Genomic DNA, 27818 nt, shown 5'->3' on the forward strand with positions numbered 1-27818 from the left:
TTAAAATTCACTTTTTCTGCCCATAAAGTTTTGGTATTTCTTCTATTGTAAAGATCTAATTTATAAAATACCCATAAAGGCAAACTTTTTGCTCTGCCATAAATTTCATTTTGTATATTTAAAGCATTCCAAGATTTAAAAATTAGTGACAGTACATGCAGTTTCTTTCCATATGTGCAGCAAAGAAAGAAACAGCTGCAAATGAATAGATGACACCCTTTCCCCCCCACCCCGTGAAAATCCCTGAATCTAAAATACTGTTCATGTTCACAATATTCATAAACTGCTTACAAAATCAGCTTTGGCTTTTAAAATATTACCTACACATTTAGTGTCCCATAGAAATGACTAATACTTGCCATCATGCAAGTTGCAATACAAGATTTCATACTATAGGAATCCAAGCCAAGCCAATAAAAACTATTCACACTTCAAGAATCTGATCTTGATCTCCTACGTTGTCGCTGTTTGGCTCTGGAAGACTGTCATCAATTTCCTCTTGTAGTTCATCAAACCTACATATTAATAAAATATACAAGATGCATGTAAACAAAATATTTTGATTTAAATATCACAATAAGTATAATTTAAAAAACTCTAAACACTAGAGTTTTTTTTTTTACTGAAACAACAAAACTTCTCGCTCAAAGAACCTTGAAAGGCTTCACTTAGTAATTTAAACAATTTAAGGCTATCAATGAACTTTCAAAACTTCTAAAAACTTGGAAAGTGTTTGATAGCTTACATTACCTGCAACATAAATATCTTGGTATGACAATTCTCACATGAGCTCTGAAAACCCTGACTAATTCTAATCACTTATTATTAGTGCTTTTGATTAATGGGTTCATTAACCTGATAATTCTGTTCAAAACTCAACTGGTTCTCAGGTGCCAGGCAGAAATATCAAGACAGTTTCAAAATCTTTATTCAACAATTTTGATTTTTACTATCAGTCAACAGCTTAGTTATGGATTATTCAAATTTCAAAAAATGTAATACTGTAGGTAATTGCATTTCTAACTGACTTATAAAGAGAAATAATGAATTTGAAAGACTATTAACAGATCAGTGGAACCTGCAAACTAATTATTGAAATTGTACGGGAAGAAACTCTAACCAGTTGAAAGCATCATAGGTGGTGACTCTACACTACATGATTTACTGTATACAGTATACAATCTACTACCCGCCCCCAGATACATACTGTTTTTCTATAAAATTTGCTACCAAAATACATACTGTTTTTAACTGCATGTTCTCTGGCCCATGTGCCTGTTTTGTGGGACAAAAAAGAATATACTTCTAGGAGAATGACTGCAACTGCCATATGAAACTGATTAATGCACCTTCAAGTGAAAGAGCTCACATAAAAATAATTTTTGTTACAACAAGAATTGGATTCAGGTTTATTTGGTCAAAGCACATGATAAATTATTCTTCCAAATGTGTTATGAAATTAAAGGCAATTAGATGGAGTCTTCAGATGTTTCTAAACAAACCACTTTCAGAATTTCTAAAGAAATTTTACATGCAAACACAGTTAAATTCCTTAAATTTTTTGCTAATATATTCCAATTTTCACACAATAGAAACTCCAACAAGTTGAAAATTCTAAAACCCAGATAGAATTATTCTTCCCATACAAGTGCATTGCAATTTGATTTGCAAGAGCTAGAACAAGTGCTAGAATATTGTTCTTTGTGCAATGTCTAACATGTCTATGCATTATACTATTACACAATTTTTGATTGTGTGCTATACTAAATGAAGAAATAAAATATTACATCATCAAATGAAGAAAAGAAAAGTTCAGAAAATTTGGAAAAAGAGCATATGGCAACATTGATAAAACATATACAGTCAAATTTAGTTATAACAAGCATCACAGGCCCAACAAAATTTCCTCGTTATAACTATTACTCACTATATCAGTGATGAGTTAAATCTACCTCCTGCTTTTTTTTTAAACTCTCAATAACTTGATAAAAAATAGATACAGTAAAATGTATCACTGAGAAAATATAATATAGTTACATATCTAGATATACAATCACATTCATATCTAGATATGAATGTGTTGTATAAACTTGTATAGAGTTAATATTAAACACAATTTATTCTGTCCATTAAAACCATACACTTAGTACTAAACACAGTTTATTTCTCCATAATTAAAAACGATACTAATTAATAATAAACATGATTTCAATTAGACTTTTAAAAAAAATGACAATATTATGTCAGTTTTTTTAATTGATCGAGCCAACTATTGTTACAAAATAATCGCATCCAAATCCGTTCAGCAAATTTTTCAAGTTGAGCCTTCAAGATTGGAGTCTATTGAGAATCCAGCATGCCTTCATTAATGTTTATAAACTTGCATTTTCTAAATTTTTTTCTGTTTCAGTTATGTTGTTTTCCATTGCCAATATGTAAACATTTTTATTCTTCCACAATGTTGATATTGGTGAAGAGGACAAAGAAAACTTTTTACACATATTAATATTTTTTGCACCATATCCAAACTCATGAATAATTTTGACTTTTTTCCAAGAGACACTTTCTTTAGCAGACATTTCCAACAGCAAGGCTTGTTGTTGACTAATTAAATTAAATGGTCTGCAAGGACAAGACAGGTTATAAACTGGCCTGTAATCTGATGCAGGTTGTCATATAAGCTAAGTCACTCTTTCATATTTGTCTATTCCAAGAAATACTCAAGCAATTAATAATGTTTGCATAGTTACCAAAATATAGAGTATACCCATGTAGCATGTTCATTATTAAAAGTGAGAAACTGTATGGTAATGCAGTTTCTCACTTTTACCACACATCACAATGTATGGTAATGCAGCTTCTTCCAACAAAAAACCTGTCTTTTTTGTTGGAAGAAGATGCATTAAAAATGGCAAGGCAGACAACAATGGAAGTTTTGTAATTTTTTCCTGCAATGTTTAGTTAAACTAAATTGTGAAAATTATAAATTTTGCATCACTTACTTAACTTAAATAACCACTGTTCATTATTATTTTACTATGGAAGACCATTTATCTATGTAAAAATACTAAAATGTATATATGTTCTCTCTCTCTCTCTTGCTTTCTTTCTGAATATTAAGTCAATCGTTTTAGAAATGTATCACCTACTGGTTTCAGAATTAGAATTCACCTTAAACTTTTTATTTGGCACTATCTGGCATTATTTGGCCAATTATTTTTTTGCAGTAGGTGGATGGTAAAAAACAAGAATTAAGTTATTAATTTTAAATTAATGAATTTAGATTTTATTTTAAATAAAATTTTCACCTATATTTTTGAATGCAAAACTGGTACTTATCATGCAAATTATGAATAATTTTCATTAGAAAGATGGACCTACATTAACCATCAGCCACTGTTTACAATCATTTTACTAAAGCACTGAATTCAAATATATAATAAATTCATATATACATACATATATGATTATACATTATTGATGTCACTATTAAAAAAAAATTAAAATAAAAGCTCACCTATCATAAGAATTTTCCTTCTCTGAGAGTAATGCATCTTTTGTGATAAGGCGAGTTCTGTAAGTGAGGATGAGATACAGTATGGCAAGTATCACAAGCATTACACCTATAAAACAGGATAACTGTTTTAAAGCTGGGACTAAAGCTATCCTTTTACTACAAGCTTAAGATATATCAAAAACAAATGTAGACTATTCCACTATATACGTAGTTCACTCACTGTAAAGTAGCTTAGCTATATTTATGGTGGTCATCATCACCACCACTGCGGCTGAGGAAAAAAAAATAAACTAGAGCATGATAGAACATAAATCCTTATCATCTTCAGGATATCTGTATATACAAATATAAAATATACACATCCATATATACAAATATATCTTCTTCTGTACCTAAGAGGACAATTACTTTTGTAGCTCACAATGATTTTACAAAATTTATATGCATGCTTTTAAAGATTTATTCAAAAAAAAAGTATGCTGCTTTAAAGGAAACAGAAAATTTACAGAAAATACTAGCATCTATGTTTTTTCACTTGTTTTTCATACCTATTTTAAGATAGAACTTTTAATTTTTTTTTCTCCCTTGGCAGGATTTATTTTACACGTTTTTTTTTTTTTTTTTTTTTTAGATCTAGATAATGATTTTAATCTACATATGCCAGCTACTGAATTAAAAACCTTTATGCAGATGTACATAAATATCACTTATGCAAAATTGGTCACATGTGTCAACACATGTTCTAGGCAACTATTTAAGAATGCTGCTGGTCAGTAATCATCAATATTGTTGATCACAATGGAAAAAAATAAAGGATCTTTCAGAGTTTGATAAAGGACTTATTGTGGGTGTCCATCTGACTAGAGCCACAATTCCGAAAATAGCAGAGCCAACTGGTTTCTCAAAAGGTGAGATATCCCAAGTGTTTAATCAGTGGAAAAATAACTACCATCGATTGTCTATGGTCCTAAGACAGTCTATCAGTAACAAGTCACCAGTGTCTGAGAAGGCTGGTACAAACAAACAGAACTTCCTGTGTGCAGCAACTGACCAAAGTTTTTAACTCAGCATTAGTAAGGTGGGAAAATGTAACAAAACTGGTAAGGTGGGGGGTCCCACATTAAACTTGCTTGCGCACAACAGCCTGTCGTCTATGGCGTCAAATAGTCGGTTATGGGAGGGGAAGCTATACTGAGGCATGACTCACTGCCACGCATTGTTAAAAAGTTATAGTCAATTTCAAATCTTTGGGATCTATGACACCCCACTTTACTAATGCCGGGTTAATGAAGGCTATTCCCAACCCATACCGCACTGAACTATGAGCAGGGAAGGAATGGAAGAGTATCGGTACTGACAGTTGCATGCCTATATGGAAACAACTGATTTCTGCAAGCTAATTCAGTGGCTGGTATGTGTACATATTAATTAAAATGAAAACTTCCCTTGCATTCTGTTAATATGTTCAATTTCATTAAGATAAAATTTAAGTTAAATCAATAAACACCATTTTATGGAAAAGTATACAAAAAGTGTATACAAAATACAAAGCATTTTGTATTTTTGTATTTTTTAAATTTTTTTTAAATTTAATTTTTAATACAATAAGCTGGGCGGTGGTCGTACACTAGGCAATGAAATCCATCTCCCACCTAAAGGCATTCACAAATGTCAATGCCCACAGCAGGATTCAAACCTGCAGCTTGTTGGTTTGAGAGCAGATACAATAACCACGGTGGCAAGTCAGTCAACTGGTTAGCATATACCCATTCTCCAACCAACAGTGGCTTGAAAAAGTTCCGTGCTTGGTCTCCAAAACAATTAACTGTACAATCAACTATAGTACATTAGTATATACAATATTTTCATACAATATGGGAAGTTGCTTGCAATTTCCCATATTGTATGAAAAAAAAAAAAAAAAAAACGTTAAACACAAGCCAGTGTGTTGAAGTTGTGTATGAAAGCTGAAGAAACATACTATCCTACAACCACAGATAACATGGTTATGAGAGATATCTGAAAAATTAACTTCAAAAGGAATTTGATTGTTGCAGAAGCACAGAGGTCTCTCTAACTGGGAGTACAGAGCTTATTCACTTTGAAAGTTGAAACTATACTCTGAATAAAATGAAGAAAAGTCATGGTGAACAAGTACTTGGTCAAGTACTACAAGTATTATTATTTATTATTGTTATTAAAAGACATCCAGAGAATAAAGGAGTCATTCAGGAGGCAACATAACCCACACCAGCTGTCATACCATTTGTTGAACTCCTTCACAATACCTCCAAAATGCAATCCATTCCAATCATGCATCACTGTGAAAGAAAAATCTAGCTCTCACCTCCCCACTCTTGACTACATTCATTCTCAAATTCCACTACTGACACTAGCAAACAGGAGTGGGGAGGTGACAGCTAGATTTTTGTGTCGGTAGTGGAGTCCAAAATCTGCAGTCCAAATTTTTAATCTGTATTCCACAATCCTGATATTGATTTTAGCACTCTCTCCACTGTATCAGCATTGCCAAAGAAACTCAGAAACAAGACCTGCACACAACAGTCCAAATGAGGTCATATCAGTGCCTTGTAAAGAGGTAAAATTACTTCCTTATTTTACATGTCAAGATTTGTTTTTTCAGCTTTCTATCTATACTAAAACACCAAGACCCATAGCCTGATCAGTTTCTTCTAGCATAATCTCACCAATATGATACCGGATCTCTCGTCATGAAGTGCATAACTTTATACTTACTAACACTTACTAACTTTATACTTACTAACACTGAATTGAAGGACATTTTCACGTGCCAATAATTCCAGCCTATTCAAGTAATTCTTCAAGTACTGCATATCAGGTGCATTCCTGATTACTCAGTCCTATCTTTGCAAACAGCTATATGTCTCTTGTCAAATCCTTCCCAATGTCATTAAGGTCAAGATCCAATAACGATGGACCAAAGACTAATCCTTGTGGTACATCAGTGATCACCTTAAATCTTATAGAATCACATCCCCTATACCATTTTTTGATATGTCAGTCAGCTAACTTCTTATCTATACTAATACTTGATAATCCAATCCCATATTCTCCAAGATGTAACCAGTTAAAATCATTAGCAAAGCTAAAAGTATCATGAGATAGACAAGGGGTATATCCATTCCCCTTGTCTATCTCAAGAGTAATATTATAAGATGTGAGCAAGTTGCTCACACATGACCTTCCTTTAGTAAACCCATGCTATTCATTGCAAAGTACAGATTCTCTGTCAATCCATTTCTTCATGATCTTACCAACTTTTCCAAAATTTTCACCATCACTCCAGAGATAGTGATAGGTCAATAAACAACCAGTCTTTGTACTACCTGTTTACAATGAGATATCATCATCATACATTATTTCCACTCCTGTGGAATCTTCCCTGTGCTAATACTCAAATTATATAGTCTGGTCAAAGAAACATGTAGTTCAGGTGAACACTCTTAGCATCTGTGCTGGTATTCCATCAGTCCCTACTATTGCTGAGTTCTTATTCAGTGTGTGCAACAGCGGTAGTACCTCCTCTTCACAGATCTGAGTTTCTTTATCCAGTGAAGAGGTAACAGCAACCTCAATGCTGTAAATACCATTTTTGATAATTTTTAACAAAATGGGCACTTAGTTGAACATTCTCTTCTGCATCTGTCACCCACATATACCATCTGTATTCAGTAGTTATTCTTTCATATTCGTTCTTTCTTTTACTTGCAGAATTTTCATACTGAGACTTAACTTTCCATATAATTTTCATAACTGACATGATCCTTATACACATGGTATTCCTTCTACATCATCCTTTTCTTAAGAATCTCTTGCTTAATAAGACTGTACATCTACTTCACTTCTACTCTATTTATTCTTCTAACTCTAGGGACACATTCTGATATTGCATCATGTAAGTATTTTTAAATGCTTAAGCATGACCTTCCCCTTAGTAAACCCATGCTGTTCGCTGCACGATTTTACTAAGGGAAGGTGATGTTTTAGCAACATGTTTTAACCAGGTAGTATCATTGGTGAGAGTTTGTCTTTTGGAGAAGAACACCTTACATCCTCGTATGAAGTTCACACTAGAAAAAAGAATGAATCATAAAAAAGTATTTCCTTTCTTCATGTACATATCCAGCGTAAGCAAGATGGATCCATTTCCACTAATGTCTACCGAAAACAACTTTTTTCAGGTTGTTATATCCACAATACATCAGCTCACCATTCATCTCAAAAATATGGCATCACAAAATCTCTAGTATCCAGAGCACACAAGATTTGTTCTTCTGAATATCGGGAAACTGTCAAAGAAACAGCCTTACTAAATGGATATAATCCAATAATAATAATAAAAAAAAAAAAATCGACCACTCTCATACAAAGCAACCCAGACAAGAATCCTGCAGGACTTCTATACCATATATTAAAGGCATCTCTGAATGTGTCGCAAAAATTATGAAAAAATATCAATTTATTGCTACCTATAAACCCATCAACCAAATTCATAATTTGCTACCTTCTCCAAAAAACAAACTCTTACCAATGATACTACCTGGAATATACGAAGTACTATGTTCGTGTAACTTATCTTACTATGGCCAAACAGGTAGATCTATAAATAAAGGTATATCTGAACATAAAGACCACACCTGTCTTATCTAACCTCACAAATCTGGCTTTACACAACATGGAATTGAAAATTTTCTCATTCAGGATCCAATGGCAAAATGCTAAGTTCTACATAGATCCATATATAAACATGAACATTTATATAAAGTGCTGAAGCCTTACTTCATAGACCTAATCTTAATAGTAACAATTGTCACACTATTGTCCCACATTCCAAAAGTTTGGGAAATTGTTATCCTCAATTGTATTAAATAAATTTATCTGTTATATCCTTTCTTTTTGGCCATTCCAACCTATTGTGGAAGGAACAGATAGCCCTAATTACCACTTAGCCAAGAAATTAGCGTCAACACTCAAGGAGTTGGTAGGTCATTTCCCCCTCCTACATAAAGAATACACAACACTTTATAAACAAAATTAAAAACATAACACTGACAAAGATGACTTATTAGTCAGTTTCGACGTTTCGGCCCTTTCACAAATGTTCCAATCAATGACGCAATCCTTCTACTATGGAACAAATTTCTGCCCGGCATTACGGCCCTCTTCCCACGTACTACAGTCTGGTTACTTCATGTGGCAAAATAAATTTTACCTACAAAAAAAAAAAGGTACAGCCATGGGCTCGCCACTATCCTCCCCAATCGCTAACTTCTATATGGAAACGTTTGAACAAAGTGCTCTTGATTCCGCCACTCTAAAACCTACAGTGTGGTAGATATGTTGACGATGTGTTTATTATCTGGCTGCATGGGCGATGAACGCTAAACACATTCCTTAGCTACCTGAACAAACAACATGAATGCATACAATTTAACATTGAAATTGAAAATCAGAACTGGTCACATGTCTTCCTTCAGACAGTCTATCCTTCACGGTCTAACGCAAACTGACACACACACTGGCCAATACGTACATGCTAATTCATACCACCACCCATCACAAAAATATGGAGTCATTAACACCCCTAAAAACAGAGCTATAACAATTTGCTCCAACCAGCAAGCTCTGAAACAGGAACTAAAAATCATAAGCGACACATTCATAAATAATGGCTATAACAAAAATACTATCAATAAAATATCATAAAAATATATCATAAAACATCAACAAAAAAGAATCTAGACTACAATACAACCATAGCCATCCCATACATTAAAGGGTTCTCGGAAAAAATCAACAGAATCCTACACCATTATAACCTCAATGAAACCTTTAAACCACCTACGAAACTTAAAAACATATTCAACTCCTCTAATCTAAAAACAAAATCCTCTCCTCCCATTAGCACATCATGGATTTTATTGCAGCCACTGCACCGGTACATCATGGTGTTAATATATATATATATATATATACACACACATAGACTTACCGTACATTGGTGAAACAGGACGTACAATCCCTATACGTAAGAAAGAACACATAAGACAAATTAAATATAACCATTTTGGTGAAGCAGGCCTCTCAGATCACACTCTCAACACCTTACACCAAATCGACTGGAAAAGTACCTGCTCTTTACACCATACAAAAACCTGGTATGAAAAAAAATTTAAGGAAGCCTGTGAAATTCTGATACATCGCCCAAATATCAACAATAATGGCAGCATGAAAATTCCAAGAATCTGGATGGCACACATTCAGCCCACCTAATACATAGTATCTAGCATAAGTCAGGACTCTAGGCAACCTTCACCCAGTATTGGAAACAATTCCATACCAACTGGTTGGAATGTATATGTATGATCATGGTGTTAATATATATATATATATACACACACACACACACACACACACACACACACACACACACACACACACACACACACACAGACTTGTTGTTGCTCCTAATGTAATTTTACAACCAGTAGATAATATTAATAATAGGACTCTAGTGTTGATGTATATATTTTTATTTTTCATTTCTTTTTTTTTTTGCCAGCGGTCAGGCCAATAATTGTTGTAACAGTTGGTCAGTAATGTTAACAAACCATGTAGATTGTAGTGTAGCTTATTTTCTGTATATAGTGCATATACTCCAGAAGATGACCGTGATATAAAGGTCGAAATGTCAAAAGCGGATTTTAGTTTATATTAAATTAAAGTTTTACTCGAACACGGTAGTTGTCTCCATAATTTTCCAAAATGTTATCTGTTATATATTTTAATTTAATTTAATTAGTTTTAATTTCAGTACATTAGTTTTAATCCATGAAAACATGACTGTATATGTAAAGGGATTCCAATTTAAGCATGCACACTACCATTATTTAATTCAATTCCGACTGTTGTTCAATAATTGTACTGATGATGTCTTATATTTACATAATAAAATTTATTTTACTGTACATACATGATATTCTACAATTAGTGATGTTGATTTTAACTTTGATGACTAAACAGAATAAACATAAAATTAGTAGTCCAGAACAGCTGGTGGTGTATAGGCTGAATGTCCCACTCTTGAAATTTATAAAATTTTACTACATTGTCTGAATCTTAACCACTCTGAATGTATGCTGGTCTCAAATTTTGGAAAAGAATCTGTATTAACTATCAGATTTTTTTTTTTTTGTAATAAAGAATAAGTTATATAACCTTGTATTTGAATTACAAAAGCTATCCAATGTTTCCCTTTAACCTCTAATAGTACATTCTCCTGCTAACTCAGTTATGACTAAGAGACAAGCAAGTAAGCACATACTATGTGACTACGTTTTTGTAATTCGTGTTTTGAATGTTGTAAACCAATCTTCTCTCCCTGATGATATCCTTGTAATACAGGTTGAAATATATTGGAGTTAAATAAATTGTATTTTTCTATACATGTGTCAGCTATAATAAAAATATAATATGGATTTCACATAGTTCACAGTATTACAAGATCAGGAGCTAATTTTTCTAATTATAAAATGGTATTTAAATTTTTGTTTGAAATTATAAGAAAATTAAAAAACATTTATTAGTAAAAAAAAAATTAAGTAATATTCACCTGTAACTGTAGCTAGCCAGACTGTCACAGGTTTAAGAAAACAAAGGACAGCCATTGCAAAGTATAAAATACTTTTCTTCCATAAATCAAGCCAATTCACCATTTGCCAACACCTCAAACATGGATGTTTCTCCTCCCTGAAATTGCCATAATTACTAATATATATTCTATGATACTTAAAAGTAATTCAAAAAGACCATTTTCAAATTACAAAACAGACTAATACAAGTATACCTGGTATGGACAGTCTTGTTTTTAAGTAAGAAACAGACACCTAGGAATAATAATTAACTTTTATTCAGTTATTAAATTATTAAATCAATATTTTTATTATTTTCACAGACATAACAGAAAGACAAACCATCATCCAATTCCCAATATGTATCCTTGTGGGGGGGGGGGGGGGGGGGATAATATGATAGTAATGAAACCTTTTCATGTAATTCTAACTTCCCATTGGCAATTTTTCTTCATATGAATCTGTTATCTATCAGGGCTCCAATACTTGCAGATTTTATATTATGGTCTACTAAGGCACTTCAAACTATGTTAGTCCATGTACTTCCTCTACATCTTTTTCTTGCAATCATAGCAAAGAACTTTTTTTGCTAACTTTTCTTCACCCTTTCATTTAAACGATCATACAACCTGAGATTAGCTCTGCTCACACATTTTCAGAATGTCAACAATGTCAAATTCTTTCTTAATATTATGTTTTTAATTATTCGGGGAGTGAACAGATGCCATCTGTTCACTCCCTTAATCTTTCTAAGAACTCTCATACCTGTAGTCTCCAGTCTAAGATAAAGTACTATTTCTCAGCCATTTCTCAGATCCATAAGTTAAAATTGGTTTGTCTTATATAGAGATGGTTTAGTTTGACTAATTTCATTCTTATTCCATATAAATTTATTGAGTTGACTTCTTATCATACTAGCTTTGCTAATTCTATTATCTGTCTCCATATTAATTTTCATCTTCACTAAAAAATGTGCCGAAATAAATGAAATGTTTTACTTGTTCTGTAGTAGTTGATGTTGATGACGAAGTTAATGTTTTCAATGTTCCTGCATATTTTCAAAGTTTGTGTGTTTATTGCTGATTTTCATACCAAATTTATTATAGTGGTTATTTAATAGTTAAGGAATCCTGCTGACTGGTATTGGATTTATTTAGAAGCATAACATCACCCACATAAAGTAAAGAGCTGAGATTAACACATCCAATTTTGATATCAGGTTTAATGTAATTTATCTTAATAAAGTGATTGAATCATATAGATGATAAATAACAGTGGAGATAGTGAGCACTTTTTTTTTTTCATACCTGATTTTACATCTAGCCATCATCCTGTACTTGTTCAATTCTACTGCTGACCTACAACTTCAATATAGACTGTGTTTCTCTAACGTTTCATTTATTCCACATAATTGTAGCATTTTAAAAAGTTCTTCTCTTGGTACCTTGTCATATGCCTTTTCCAGAACTACCAATTTACATACAGATTCTTGTTATATTCCCATGATTTCTATTATTTGTCTTAAAGTGAAAATCTGATGGTCTGAATCCTGAAAATCTCCAAGTTTCCCCTCCCACAATTTTTCTTAGTCTTTTTTTAAGTATGCTTGCATAAATCTTAACAGGAACACCCAGTACAGAAATTACTCTAATTTTCACATTCACTTTTACTTCCCTTTTGATAGATGAAGTACTATGAGAGCTGTACTCCAATCATTTGAAATTTGATCTTGTAAACAGGCTTTCTGATTGCAGAACAGCCAAATTTCATACCTCCATATTTGAGCATTTCTAGTTAAATATCATCTTCCCATCTATTCCAACTGCCCTCCACATTTCAGACTTTGATAGTTTTTCTACCTCAAGTATTGATATGCACTCTTAAATGCATTCCTTTTTGAATGTTTTCCACCACCATGTTGTCACTGCTTGTTCCATTTGGCAAACTTTCAAAATAATTATTCAAAAATCTAGAATATCTTTATCTTTAGTTTTTGAGTAACCTTTTTTCATCTGTGATTTCTTTCACAGTACTCTTTCCTCCATTTCTAAGCTTTTTTCAATGCCCTCCAGGATATTTTACCATCATCCTAATATTTATTTTTAAACTAGCTAAACCAGTATTCCCATGACTGGTTTAGCTGGTTTTACACAGTGCTTCACTTTACAGATCTAATGCAAAAATGGTATTAAAACCTACATTCCTAACTGGTGCCTTCTTTGAGTATGATAAGGAAGAGATCTTGATTATTCAGATGAAAGTTGCATGCAACTGTCTCATAGATTTTCAACAGATCAGATCCCAAAAACACTTTTTCAGATTTATATATCTGTATCTGTACAATACAGAAACGTTTTCTCCACCAAATCAAATCTGTATTGAGCCTGCGTAGCTCAGTTGGGATGGACGAGCCTTTTGGTTGGAAAGACCTGGGTTCAAATCTTGTCCATGACATGAGGAACCTTTATCAGATGTTTTCAATCAAATGGCAAGTTAGCCAGTCTCATACAGAGGTGGAGGGTTTATATTTTATATTTTATATATTTTTCCGTAAGTTACATGTATTAACACACACTTCTCTTCATTTAAAAGTTTGGACCCTTCTTCATTCATATACAAGATGTCAGAAAGGATGGATAGCTGGAACCCACCTGAATCATGGAAGAGAATAACTTGTATCATGATGATTCGTGCCCGCCATCAAAATAAGGATATTACGACTGCTGCCCAATGCTCCCTGAATACAGTAAAAACAATCAGGCATGAACTAGAGACTTGCAATGGTGACTACGAGGATGTAGCAAGAAGAAAGATCCCTAGCAGACGATCTGATTGCGTTCGTACAGCAGAATTCCTCGCAAATCTGCAGGAACAGGTGTTGAAGAACCCTGGCATTGGAATTCGGGCTTTGTTCGTGGAGTTGCTAACTGTAGTCAAGCCCTGGATAACAAGGGTAGCCAATGGTAGGCCGTATGTATGGCAGCAGGATTCGGCCCCTTGCCACACCTCTGGGAAAAGTCAAAAATGGTTGTCTGAAAATTTCTACGACTTCACCAGTCCAAATGTTTGGCCTCCAAACTCCCCAGACCTTAACCCCATGGATTATTTTGTATGGGGCGCAGTTGAAAAAGACACCAATCGCACTTCCAGTAATACAAAAGCCCAGTTAATGGATAAAATTAAAACAGTTTTTGCGGCCCTTCCCAGGGAGACTGTAGCATCAGCTTGTTCGAGGTTCCGAAGCAGAATTGAAGCTGTGATCGATGCTAATGGTGGTCATTTTGAGTAAATCTTGTTGATAGTATTGTAATTAACTCTGCCTGTAATGTTTTTTTGTCAATTCATTAAATTTAATAGATACAAAGAAGATTTTCTTTTTCCTTACGAAACTGTCAAATTTATCCCGAACACCCTGTATATGGCCTAAGAAATCCCAACATGATGAAATTTTTAGGCCATTGGATAACATTCCTCTCATGCCCTGAACTGAACATAAGTTTCATAATGTGAATTAGGTAATTTTCAATTAAACTTTATCACAATAGCAAAGAGAATATCAGAAACAGGCATGAAATTGTCTCAGTAACACAATAATGCACAGCACATTCCTTCCACCAGACACATCTAGTACTGTGCATTATGGGAAGGGGGGAGCAATATCCCAAAAGAGGAAAGTCACTAGTGGTGTGCCTCAGGGGTCTGTTTTAGGATCACTGTACTTTTAATGTGCATGTTAAAAGATATAGGGATATTCAATTGTTTGCAGATGATGCAAAGTTGGAAAGAACTGTGAGGCATATAGCAAATGTTGTGGCCTCATAAGAAGACTTGAATCTGAATGAATAGGCACAGGAGTGGGAATACCAGTTCAATGCTGCAAAATGTAAAGTTTTAAAATTTGGAAAAATAAGATGGGATGTAGAATTTATGCTTGGTGGGGATATATTGTTGGAGATGGAGAAAAGAGATCTTGGGGTAATAGTGAATAAGCATCTAAAATTCAGAGGACATTGCCAAATTGTGAGAACAGCAGCAAATTCTAACAATGATACAGATAATGCTGACTTGAAGTAAGGAAGTCCATATGAGACCTTGATTAGGCCACATATGGACTACTATGCACAGATTTGGTCAACTACTATTCAAAAGGGTGAAGAAATATTGGAAAGGGTTAAGAGACAATTGATTAACGTAGTTTCTAATTTCTGGAATGTTGAGTATGAAGAAAGGTTGAGAAGATGAAATTTATAGTTTATTGGATAGGAGAAAGAGGGATGATATGATAGAGACATAAAAGTTGGTAAGGGGTTGTTATAGGATTACCATTGAAGAGGGTTTTTTTATTTTTATTTTATTTTTATAAAATGGTGGTAGAACAAGAGGTCATCCCTGAAAGCTATATAAGAGGGTGAGAAGCAGGTTTTTGCATGGAGAGAGTTGAGAATGATTAGAATGCATTGACTGAGAGTGTGGTGTCAGCAGAGAACTTGAATGTATTTAAGGCATGATATGATGAACTATTTTTTTTTTTAACTTGGTTATAACTGAAATTAAACTACCTAAGAAATTTTATTTTTGACTAATTATTTAAGAAATTTACAATGTATACTGGAATATTAATTAAAAGAAACTTCAATAAATACATCCTATATTTCAGCAAATGTCACATTGCCATCTTCATGGGAACATACAACTATGGCATGTGCATGCAGGCACTACAAAAAGCAAATGAGGCAGAAGAGAGAAAACTACTGTTGTTCCTAGAGTCTTAAAGCTGCCCCTAGCAGGTTATATTAGGTCTTGGCTGTTGGGCTGAAGTTCTCAAGATGCAAGCTTCCCAAAATTTGGGGCAGTCTCATGCACCCAAATTTGTTTAGGTTTGGAAAGTTTTTTTAGAGCTGAGGCTGATTTCATGAACAATCTTTCATATTTAAATTTGCTGTGGTGTATTAATGTGGCTTTCTTCCAACGTATTCTGTGGCGGGTATCCAGAGCATGGTCTGCAAGCCCAGAGTGGCTGTACTGGTGAAACCGGATGTAGTCTTTGTGTTCCGAAATCCTGACATTTGCTGTCCTGCCTGTTTGGCCAAAGTAGGACAGTTTACAGCTGCAAGGGACCTGGTATACCCCAGGCAGGTCTAGGGGAAGTGGTTGGTCTTTGGTGGAGCAGATAAGGGATGCCAATTTTTTTTATATGGTTTGTAACAAGTCAGGTCATATTTTTTTTTAAAGATTTTAGTTAACTTTTCAGAGGTGCCCCGGATATAGGGAATGGTGATGGATTTAGTTAACCACAATCCTCTCCCTTTGTTATGAAGGGAGGGGGGGATTGTGATTAACTGGTTTTAATATTTTTTGGGGGGTTGGAGCCATTGGCTAAGAAAGTGTGGATTAGTTAAGGATGTGGTTTAGTTCAGTGGTTAGGGACATTGTCATCTGAACAGATTAATTTTGTCCTGTTATATAGTGTTTTTATAACCCCATATTGTTGTGAGGGGGGGGGGGGGGGGGGCTGGTGAGTGATTAGAGTGTCTAGGAAAGGGAGACTGTTGTTTTCCTCTTTTTTCCAAGGTGAACTGGATTCTGGTGTTGGTTGTTTAAGTGTGTTAAGAAGGAGTAGAGTGTATCTGAGCCATGTGGCCAAATAGTAAACACATCATTCAACGTAGTGAAGCAAAACAGTGGGTTTTTGTGGGGCTGAGTTTAAGGCGTTCTCTTCAAAAGTCTCATTAAAGAAGTTGGCCAGGGGTGGGAAAAGTGGCGAACCCATGGCTGTCCCCTCTATCTGTTTATAGAATTTTCCTTGCCAAATGAAATAGTCTGAGTTCATTGTGAACTGAAATGGGGCTGAGATATCAGGAGGAAATTTGGCTTGGATGAGCTCTAAGGTTTCCTTGAGTGGGACAATTGTGAATAGGGATGAGACATCAAAACTGACCATTATGTCAGTATGTTGGAGTGAGAAGTTTTCTATACTGGCTTTGAAGTGGGCTGAGTTTTTTTATGTGTGATGGTGTATTGCCAGTATAGTGTGTGTGTGTGTGTGTGTGTGTGTGTGTGTGTGTGTGTGTGTGTGTGTGTGAGAGAGAGAGAGAGCGCTTTGGCTAATTTGTATGTGGGGAAATCAATGCCATCCACTATGGGACGTAATGGTACATGTTGTTTATGTATTTTTGGAAGTCCATATATTCGAGGAGTCTAGAGTTAAAAGGTTTTGGTTTGTTGGTAACTTCCACAGGCCAAGAAGTGACCTTCTTAAGGAGCCTTTGGAGTGTTCTAATTTGGGAGCTGGTGGATTATACTTAATAGGGAGGTAGGTAGCCTGATCTAACAATAAAGTATTAAGCTTACCTGTGTAGTCGGTTTGGTTGAGAACCACAGTGGCATTTCCCTTATCCGCTTTGGTGATTACTCTATTTCTTTGTTTTTCTTCATTTCTTGTATAGCTTTATATTCTCCTTTGGATAGGTTGGTTTTTGGGTATTGCTTTGGTGAGAACACCAACTACATCCAGTCTGATATTGTTGGTGATATGGTTTAGATACCATATCACCAACAATATCAGACTGGATACCACGTTTTATCTGAATCATTATTTCTTCAGCCGGTATTTTCCTAGGAGTTATGGTAAAATTGTGGTGAAGTGCCAGTGCATTGAGTGCCTCAGGCTGCAAAGTAACAGAAGAAAGGTTGGTTACAGTGTTGAGTGGTTGTTGAGGTTTGGAGGTAGAGTCCTTTTTCAAGTTTTCAAATTTTTCAATGTGCCGAATTCGTATCTTTTCAAATTCTTTTGCTGCCAAAGTGCACGAGACGTCATAGAGAATCATCTAAAGGTCGTGGTTCAGCATGTTGGAAAACTCCTCTAACGCCCAAATAGATTTGTTTACGTCGACCAAGAGAACGGGCATAGCGGTAATTTGTTCTTGTAGTAGGGTGAAGCTAGTGAGGTTATAAATGCAAAGAGCCTTCTGTGAAGAGAAAAGGTGCTTTAATATTACACAATTTGGGATTACCTCATTATCATGGCAGCATTTTAAGAAGGAAAATGATTTAGTTGTTTCGATATCATCAGCTTTAGTTTCCCATACTGGCGGGCCTTGCATGCAATAGAATCTCCGTGGATGATCGTAATTCTTGTAGAACGTATAGGCTTATACGTTGGTAACACGACTATTAAATTATTTAAGGAATTTACAATGTATACTGGAATATTAATTAAAAGAAACTTTAATAAATACCTCCTATATTTCGGCAATGCCACTTTGCCATCTTCATGGGAACATACAACTATGACATGAAATATAGGAAGTTATTAAAGTTTCTTTTAATTAATATTCCAGTATGTGTTGCAAATTCCTTAAATAATTTAATAGTCTTGTGTTACCAACAGATAAGCCTATCTACAAGAAATTTTATTTTTGTTTAATCCTTTATCCAAGTGTATACATACAAAGTTTATGTGTGAAGTATCTTAGTGACTTAGGATACTTGTATGTAGAAGATAACAACTTCATATTAATTGCCTTAGTATCCCATAATAACATTAAGGGATAACTATCTGAGACAGCATGTAATTGAAAATACTAGGGGTGTGAGAGTGCTTGACCTGGTAATAGCATCTGAGAATTTGACTGTAATGAATATGACCATGTTGCCACCTATTGGTGAGAGTGATCATAAGGTCTTGAACTGGGAGGTGGCTAAAGGTGTGGAATTTTCGATTAAGACAGGGTATATGTGGAATTACCGTGCTGGCAAGTATGACAAGCTTAGGAGATTGCTTGGATCAGTGCCGTGGCATGTACAACTGCAAGGGCTGGATGTCGATAAAGCATGGGAAGTGGTCAAGGAGCATTTACAGGAGGTAATGGCTGATTGTATACCTAGGTTCCGAATAGTAAAACAAGTAGGGGTTAAATGGATGAATAACACACCATTAAGCTTGACTGCAAAAAAAGAAACAACTGTGGAGGGAATTTAAAGAAAGGGGTGACCTGCAGGCACACGAACGGTATAAAGTGCAGGCCAGAAAGGTAACAAGTGTGGTAAAAAAAGCAAAAGCGGATTATGAAAGGAAACTAGCTTTGGTAGCAAAAGAGAATCCCAAACAGTTCTTTCAATATGCTGCAAGCAAGAAAAAACTGTACACGGTAAAATGATTTTAAGGAATGACGATGGTAAGGAGGTCACTGAATCAGTTGATATAGTGGAGTTACTGAGTGCGCACTTTGCAAAAGTATATCATCCAGGTGGTGACATTGAAAAAATGAAGGAACCATTAGTTTATGCGGGAATAGTGATGAATGAAGTGGAGGTGACTAGTCTATTACAGAACCTTAATGTGATCACATCTGTGGGATTGGATGGTATACCGGCACGGGTCTTGCGTGAAGCGGCTAAAGAATTATCAGTGCCCTTGACCATGTTGTTTAATCTGAGTCTCAGATCTGGCTTAGTCCCGAAGGTGTGGAAAGAGGGGAAAATAGTTTCACTGCATAAAGGAGGATCCATGACTACGGTTGCAAATTACCGACCGATCAGCATATCAGGAGTCGTTATCAAGGTCTTAGAGAAAGTAGTCAAGGGAAAAATACAGGAATGGATTGATGAAAACGAGATACTGTACAGGGGACAGCATGGCTTTGTGAAGGGTAGATCATGCTTCAGTAACTTGCTCAAGTTTTATAACAAGATGACGGATGAACTGGATAAGGGAAATGAGTTTACAGTGATACTGCTGGACCTGGCAACGGCGTTTGACAGGATACCACATGGAATACTAATCCGTAAACTACAACATATGGGAATGGATATAGGGTTGGTGAGGTGGATAGGTGGTTGGTTGATGGAGAGATATCAAAGAGTAGTTTATTCAGGAGTAGAGTCCAAAAGACAGCCTGTGACTAGTGGTGTGCCGCAGGGTTCTGTTCTTGGACCACTGCTGTTTAATCTGTTCATTAACGATATAGGGAAGGATCTAAGTGGAACAGTTCATTTGTTCGCTGATGATGCAAAGTTGGGTAGGGCAATAGCGAATGCAGAAGATGTCAAAGTCTTGCAGGATGACTTAGATAGATTGGAGTTCTGGGCTAAGGAGAATGGATGTCAATTTAATGTGACAAAATGTAAGGTTATGCATTTTGGAGTGAAAAGATTAGCAGCAGTATACCACATTGGTGGAACTGTACTCCAAGAGATTGATGAGGCCAGGGACTTGGGAGTGTTGGTGGATAGGGAGATGAAGTTTAGGGGGCACACTGCAAAAGTAGCTAAATCAGCTCATCAACTCACTTGGTTGTTGAAAAATACCTTGACGAGCAGAGACAAGCAAGTTATTGTACCTCTGTACCGAGCCTTGATAAGACCTCATCTCGACTACTGTGCCCAGATTTGGTCACCTCGGTTCCTTCTTGATGGGGAGGAGGTGGAGAGGATCCAGAGGCGAGTGACTAAGATGATAACAGGTCTATGGAATGAACCATATGAGAACAGGTTGAAGATTTGTGGGTTGCAGAAACTAGTTGATAGGCGGAGGAGGGGAGATATGATTGAGACATTCAAATTGCTAAAGGGATTCTATAGGATTAATTCAGAGGATATTTTTGAGATCAGGACTGGTGGTGGGAGAACTAGGGGACACCTATGGAAGCTGGGCAAGAGTGTGGTTAGCAGGGGTGTTAGAGCTGGGTTCTTTACTTTTAGAGTGGTAAATTAGTGGAATAAGCTGCCAGAGTCTGTTGTGGGTGCTATGACGGTGAACGAGTTCAAGACAAGGTATGATAGATACTGTGAGAATGTAATCGCATAGTTGTGTGGACATGATGTTTAGGGCCTCCCTCGATGAGTCTAAGGACTCCTGGAGTCGCCCGAAATAATAATAATAATGATGCAAAGCACACATCCTTTAGGACATGTATAATACTATGCATTATGGGAAGGGCCACTAGCAAGATCAGTTTCAACCTTTACTGAGGTTTCATCAGTGGAGTGGGAGCCAAACCCAGAAGAGATATCAAGGCTGCAATAATGCAGAAGTCATATTCCCTTGGCTCTCATTGATTTGAGTCTATTGCCTGATGGTGGAGCAGGTATGTTAACAACTCACCCAGCTGGGCTGGCTCATATAATATAATTCCAACAGAATTAGTGAAATACTTAATCCTTCTCCCCAGTCTACAATTTCCATGGGCATTGTTCAGGAGAACTGACATTCATCATATCTTCAGTTTCTATTTAGCCCTGCAATAACACAAACAACAGCTGCCAAACATCTTTTTTACAGTTAAACTGCTGACTCACCAAACTCACTGCTCTCATCTTTTTTGTAGAAGAGCCCTCCCCATGAAGCATTCCCAGAGAATCACAACATCCAGCACTTCAGAGAAAAAATATCAAAAAGTTGCTTTTATCTTGAACTCTACATAGAAGTGATTTGCTATAAGCCTTGCAGACTCTTGTGTACGGGAGTGCATCAGTATTGCGGTGAGAAAGATGTCTAAGGAGTAGAATGATGGCAAAAAAAGTGAACTAGTGCACAAGAATAATACAAGAGAGATGTTTCCAGTTATAAACTAGTCTCTACAGTTAGGTACTGTAGAGAGACTGTTAGGAATATAATCCATATTAAATGCACTTTGTGAAATTACAATAAAGTGACGAATGCACTGGATAAGGAAGAGATTTATATACAGTAATATTTTTGAACTTTACAAAGACATCTAACAGACTTGCACTTTAAAAGTTGGTGTACATAAGCTGGAGATAATACACCTCTGAATCAAAAATTAGAATAATCAAAGAAAACGTGTTGAATGATTTGCAATTCTAATTTATTGCATAGAAAATAATTATTATCAAATATGAATTAGTATCATCTAAATCTAAGTACTTTGTAGATTATATAACCATGTAAACACATAAAAATGTAATATAAATGATAAGAAAACTGTTATTTGAAAACATTCACAAAATTAGAATAAGTTTTAATATTCTAATATTCAAAATATTAGAATATTCCAAATTTTTCTGATTCGTTTTGAGGAGAGCATAGAAATAGCATATATTTCAGTAGCTGCAGGACAGACTCGTGTGTGAGGAATTGTTTGCACGTGGATTGCCAGCCTGGTTGGCCGAGTTGTTAGCATATCCACTCTCTAGCCAAAAGGCTGCAGATTCGAATCCCACTGTGGGCATGGATGTTTGTGATTGTCTATGAAAATACTAGTGGTCGTGATGGGGGGGCAGTAGATGGCATTGGTGTAGATGATGCAGTTCACTGTAGTTGGTGGAGAACAGAGTTGCAGAGTAGGTGCCCAACATGGGTCAAGCGAGTGACATATGGTGTCTCTACACAAAGAAGGCCAAACTCCACAGTTTACAGCTAAGAAATTGAAATGTTCTCAAACAAGCAAGCATGAGTAGAGTACTGAGACAGTATTCTAATAACCAGAGTTTTCAAAATAATCGCTGCAATAGCAGTCAAAAGGTAATAACTACATCAGGAGATGAGAGGAGATTGAAGAATATCGTGAAGAAAAACCGCTTCCGAAATGCAAGGTATTTTCACAGCAGATGGAAAGAACTAGGTGTGAATGGTCTAAATCTACGATGTTGAGACGACTTCACAAATTGGGTTTTAAATCATGTGTGCCTAAGATGAAGCTGCTTATGACTTTCAAGCAAAATGCAGCTAGAGTGCGACAGTGTAAGAAAAGGCTGTTGTGAGGTCAAGAGGACTGGAAAAAGGTACATTTTAGTGATGAAAGTATCTTTTGTGTATTCCATAGTCATATGTGTTTGATTTGTATTCCAAGGGAAAGATGTTTGACTTTTTAAGCTAGAAGCATTTTTATTATTATTATTATGTAACACCTCCAGGGAGTTCAAAGATTCATCGAGGGAGGGCACCTACTCTACAAACTCCATCTCCACCAACCACAACTACCTTCATCATCTACGCCAACGCCATCTACCTCGACTATTACCACTAATATTTTCACAGACAATCACAAACATCCATGCCCACGGCAGGATTTGAACCCACAGCCTTTTGGCTGGAGAGCGGATACGCTAACCACTCAGCCAACCAGGCCAGCAAAAAAAAAAAAAAAATTAATAAAGAATGCATGAAACGTTCAGTAAAATGTGCAACCTCTGTCATGGTATGGACTTGTATGACCACAGAGGGTCCAGGAAGGCTGTGTATTGTGTACGAAAGAGTCAATTCCAAAGTGTAGCAAGAAATTCTTGAGCACTTCATGTTACCAGCATCAGAAGATTTATGTGATGGTGATTTTCTCTTTCAGCAAGATTCAGCTTCTTGTCGCACTTCCAACACCATTACTAGATGGCTTCAAGAAAGGCAAATCAATCCAATTCCTTGGCCAGCAAACTCACCAGATTTAAACCTCATTGAGAATTTGTGAGGAATTATGAAGCAACATCTTCAAGAAGTTGCCTAAAGAGACAAAAAATGAACTTGTTTCTAGTCTGCAGACCATATGGACATATTTTGAAAAAAAACAAAAGACTGTGAACCACTAGTAAATAATATGCCCAACTGTTTACAAAGGTTATAAAAGCTAAAGAAGATGCAACAAAGTACTAATTATCATGTTTTTTCCCTTTGACTGTAATTTTTGCACATTTATTTTCGCATTATTCTAATATTTTGAACCACGTTAAAAATTATTCTAATTTTGTGAATATTTTCTATAATAAATTTAGTTTAATCCTTTATCCAAGTGTGAGCAAACAAAGTTTGCGCCTGAAAGTATCTTCAGGACTGGAGTGAGGTGGTACAACACCAGGACAACTCCTTGCAAAGGTGGAGCAAGCTACCAACACTCTATCTCAATATCTCCTATAATGCAAAACACATCTCCTTGCGGATATGTTTAATGTTATGCATTAAGGGAAGGGCCATAATCCAGACTAGTTTCGAACTTTATTGAGGTCTCTTCAGTGGGAGCCAGGCCCAAGTGGAGACACCAGGCAGAAGCATTAGCAGGTCATCTCCACCCATACGAGTTGTCAAATGGTGTGGCAACCATTTGGCAACTCCTATAGGTAGAGATGACCTGTTAATGCTTCTGCCTGGTATCTCCACTTGGGCCTGGCTCCCACTGAAGAGACCTCAATAAAGGTTGAAACTAAAAGGATTAAACTAAATTTATTATACTCTAACCAAGTGAAAAATAAACTTTCAACATCTTTCTCTAAATACAGAGTAATTTATTAAAAAAGGGTGGCACACCATTCCTGCTAATGCTTCTGCCTGGCATCTCCACTGAAGAGACCTCAATAAAGGTCAAAACTAGTCTGGGTTGTGGCCCTTCCCTTAATGCAGTTGCATTATGGGAGATATTGAGATAGGAGTGTTGGTAGCTTGCTCAACCTTTGCAAGGAGTTGGTCTAGTGTTGTACCACCTTACCCCAGTCCTGAAGATACTTTCAGGTGCAAACTTTGTTTGCTCACACTTGGATAAAGGATTAAACTAAATTTATTATACTCTAACCAAGCGAAAAATAAACTTTCAACATGAATATTTTCAAATAACAGTTTTCTTATAATTTATGTTACATTTATATGTCTTTATATGGTTATATAATCTACAAAGTACATAGATTTAGATGATACATATTTGGTAATAATTATTTTCTATGCAATAAATTAGAATTGCAAATCATTTGATACATTTTCTTTGATTACTCTAATTTTTTGATTTGGAAGTGTAGTACAACAACTTCACTGGTTGAAAGCCTTATTTTAAACGCTCGGTGGAAAATTGTTGATAGGTAGCTAGTAATAATTAACACTACTGTATCATTATGAAACAAAAAATTAATCATCATGTAGCAAAATACAATACTATACTGAAAATTTGCATATGTTCTACCTGTACACTTTTATAACTAAATTATAATAATACTTTTTGATAATTCATAGTATCAGATGTAATTATGTGCAAAGGAGATAAAATAATCACTGCAGAAATTCAGGACAATATGAATTTTCATAATACTAATGACAGCACCATAACTGGTAGCAAAAAAAAAAGGCTTTTGGCAAGCTGGGTTACATTTTTCCTCTTAAATCAAAACTACAATTTGGGTGCTTTTAGAAAGGTTATTAGATTAATTTTGAATTTATTACACTGAAATGAAAGATTTCAACACTGCAGTACTGCCTATTTTTTGGCTACTTTCGTTAATATGTGACACCTAAGGTATGTTCCTGAACTTGAATAGAAGTAATTCTCATTATACAGAGTGAAAATTTTTTTGAGAATTTTGAGAATTGCCATATATATCGAAAATGCATAAAACAGGAAACTTATTACATAAGATAATAGGGGTTGTGTTTCCAAATGAGCAAGAATCCAATCTTTCAAAATTAATTTAATTGAAAATGCACCTATTTTTCACACATATTAAGACATCATAAAAAATGTGTCTGTTGCATTTCATCTTTTGTTAGATCTACACACAAATTTTTTGCATTTACTCATATGACTGCACCAGATAAAGGCATGTTCTGCTTTCCATTTTCTCAATGGCAAGAGATTGAGATTTCATTACTTATTTATTTCCCCCCACTGAGCTTCATGGATGACTGAGTGCTCTTATGAATTGTATCAGCATTATCACAAATGGTTCTCACTGTGGAATCACTCAGTCCCATGGCTCCTTGAACGTCGATGCTATGTTCACCTTTATTAGAACTTCAACTTCACCTCTAAAGAATGGGATTTCCTAGGCCTTTTTTCTTCACTTGGTCTTTATTCACATTCTTCTTTTTACTCTTACTTTTCCTTACTTATTTACAGATAAAAATAACATCTTTATCTGTAAATAAGTAAAGATAAAGATAATACCACACAGACCAATAAAGCAGTAAGGACACAAAATGGATGCTGAGCCACTAAGCACAGAAGATGAATGAAGGTAGGAAAAAATGGTGCCTGCACAGAGCTTCCATAACCTTGGATGGGAAACAGCTATAGTCTTTATGTACTGATATGAAATCGTATACATGCAAAAATGCAGATAACAAAATTGTGTGTAATGAGAGTTACCTGTATTTAAGAGAATCTATGGCCTAATTAAACATTAAATCTTTTGCAAAAAAAAACATTTCTGTTATTATAAATTTGCAAAATATAAAAATAAATAAATGCACACACACACATATATACACACCATATGCATAACTTCCACTATTAACAGTTATTTTATTAATTATAGTAGTAGCTTATAAAAAAACTACCAATGTAGTTGATACATTACAAAACACAGTGATAATACCACTGATGATTACACACCATGTCATTCAAAAGTCAACATCTGAGGCTATTCTCACACTGATCTATTATAAAAGAGAGGAGGAGGAAAATTTTAGTGTAGTAACTAATTATAGAGAACAAGACACACAGTGCAGAGGGAACTATGAATACCAGTAAAGACAATCATTACTGATCAACAAAATGTTAATCAGTAGCAGGCATCTTTATGTTGGAGGTTTAATGGATTTTTTACAACACTCAGAAAGAATTAAATTAGAATTTAATACTCCTATATTTCGTCCTAGTCACTAGGACATCTACGGGGATTACAAAAACAATTAATGTAACATGCACACAAAAACTTACAATACTAAGCCCAACCACATGGGTGAAACTAAAGTCCTATCTAGGTGGAGCGCCCTCTATGGGCGGTAGTAGGTGGCCTGGAATGTAAGGTGAGACCTCTGGTGATGAGTGTTTCCCAAATCTTCGGAAGCTTAATGCAACCGTATTTGTTAAGATTTGGTTGGTTTCTGAGAGCTGCTGCTGCTTCTAAGAAAAGTCTCTCTTTCTTGAATTTGCTGTGGTGGAGCATGGTGGTTTTCTTCCATGATACTCTGTGGGTGGTGTCCAAAACATGGTCAGCCAAGCCTGAAGGGCCATAGTTGTGTTTAACGATGTACGACTTGGGTTCCTCCAGGCGGATGGATGCTGATCTGCCTGTCTGTCCAAAGTACGCAAGCTTATAGGAACAGGGTACTTTGTAAACTCCAGGCAGAGAGAGAGGGGGGAGCTTATCTTTCGTAGAATGGATAAGGGTAGCAAGTTTGCGGTAGGGCTTATATGCTGTGTGTAGGTTATACTTTTTTAGTATCTTGGCTATTTTTTCCGAAGTGCCTTGGATGTAGGGTATGGTGATGGCATTTTTAAATTCTTGTTAACGAGAGGGACGGGGAATGGGGGAGGAATTGATTATTTTTTTGATACTGTGTTCACTGTAGCCATTGGAGAGGAAAGTTCTGTGTATGTGGTTAAGCTCAGTAGTGAGGGTGGTTCCACTGGAACAAAGATTCTGGGCTCTCTTGGTAAGGGTTTTAATGATGCCATATTGTTGTGAGGGGTGGTGGTGGGAGAGTTTGTGAATGTATCTGCCTGTGTGTGTGGGTTTTCTGTATACAGTGAAGGCAAGTGTATCACCACAAATTCAACCGCTCCAGACAGTAATTAACCCCTCTTCCAAAAGGCTCAACGAGGATGCCGTCAGCGCCCTTAGCCTCGGCCGTAATTTTGCCGTCGCCCCGAAAGAAGTGCCGGTGCTCGATGTAATGGTTAACGTCGAACGGG

General features: G+C 35.6%; 1 protein-coding gene across 1 annotated transcript in view; it reads right to left on the reverse strand.

Moving 5' to 3' along the window:
• Positions 1-395: 395 nt before the first annotated feature.
• The window catches only part of LOC150110443 (uncharacterized), a 102593-nt gene continuing 75170 nt past the window's right edge, over positions 396-27818 (reverse strand). The window contains exons 5-7 of the mRNA XM_090393890.1: positions 11172-11308; positions 3518-3623; positions 396-515 (exon numbers count right to left, since the gene is read on the reverse strand). Coding sequence (XP_090250016.1) covers positions 425-515; positions 3518-3623; positions 11172-11308 — 334 coding nt within the window. The 3' untranslated portion in view covers positions 396-424. The remainder of the gene's footprint in view (positions 516-3517; positions 3624-11171; positions 11309-27818) is intronic.

The sequence above is a fragment of the Typopeltis vanoorti genome, chromosome 1 (genome assembly GCF_054136105.1).
Source record: "Typopeltis vanoorti isolate ZY-2024b chromosome 1, IOZ_Tvanoo_1.0, whole genome shotgun sequence".
Lineage (NCBI taxonomy): Eukaryota > Metazoa > Arthropoda > Arachnida > Uropygi > Thelyphonidae > Typopeltis > Typopeltis vanoorti.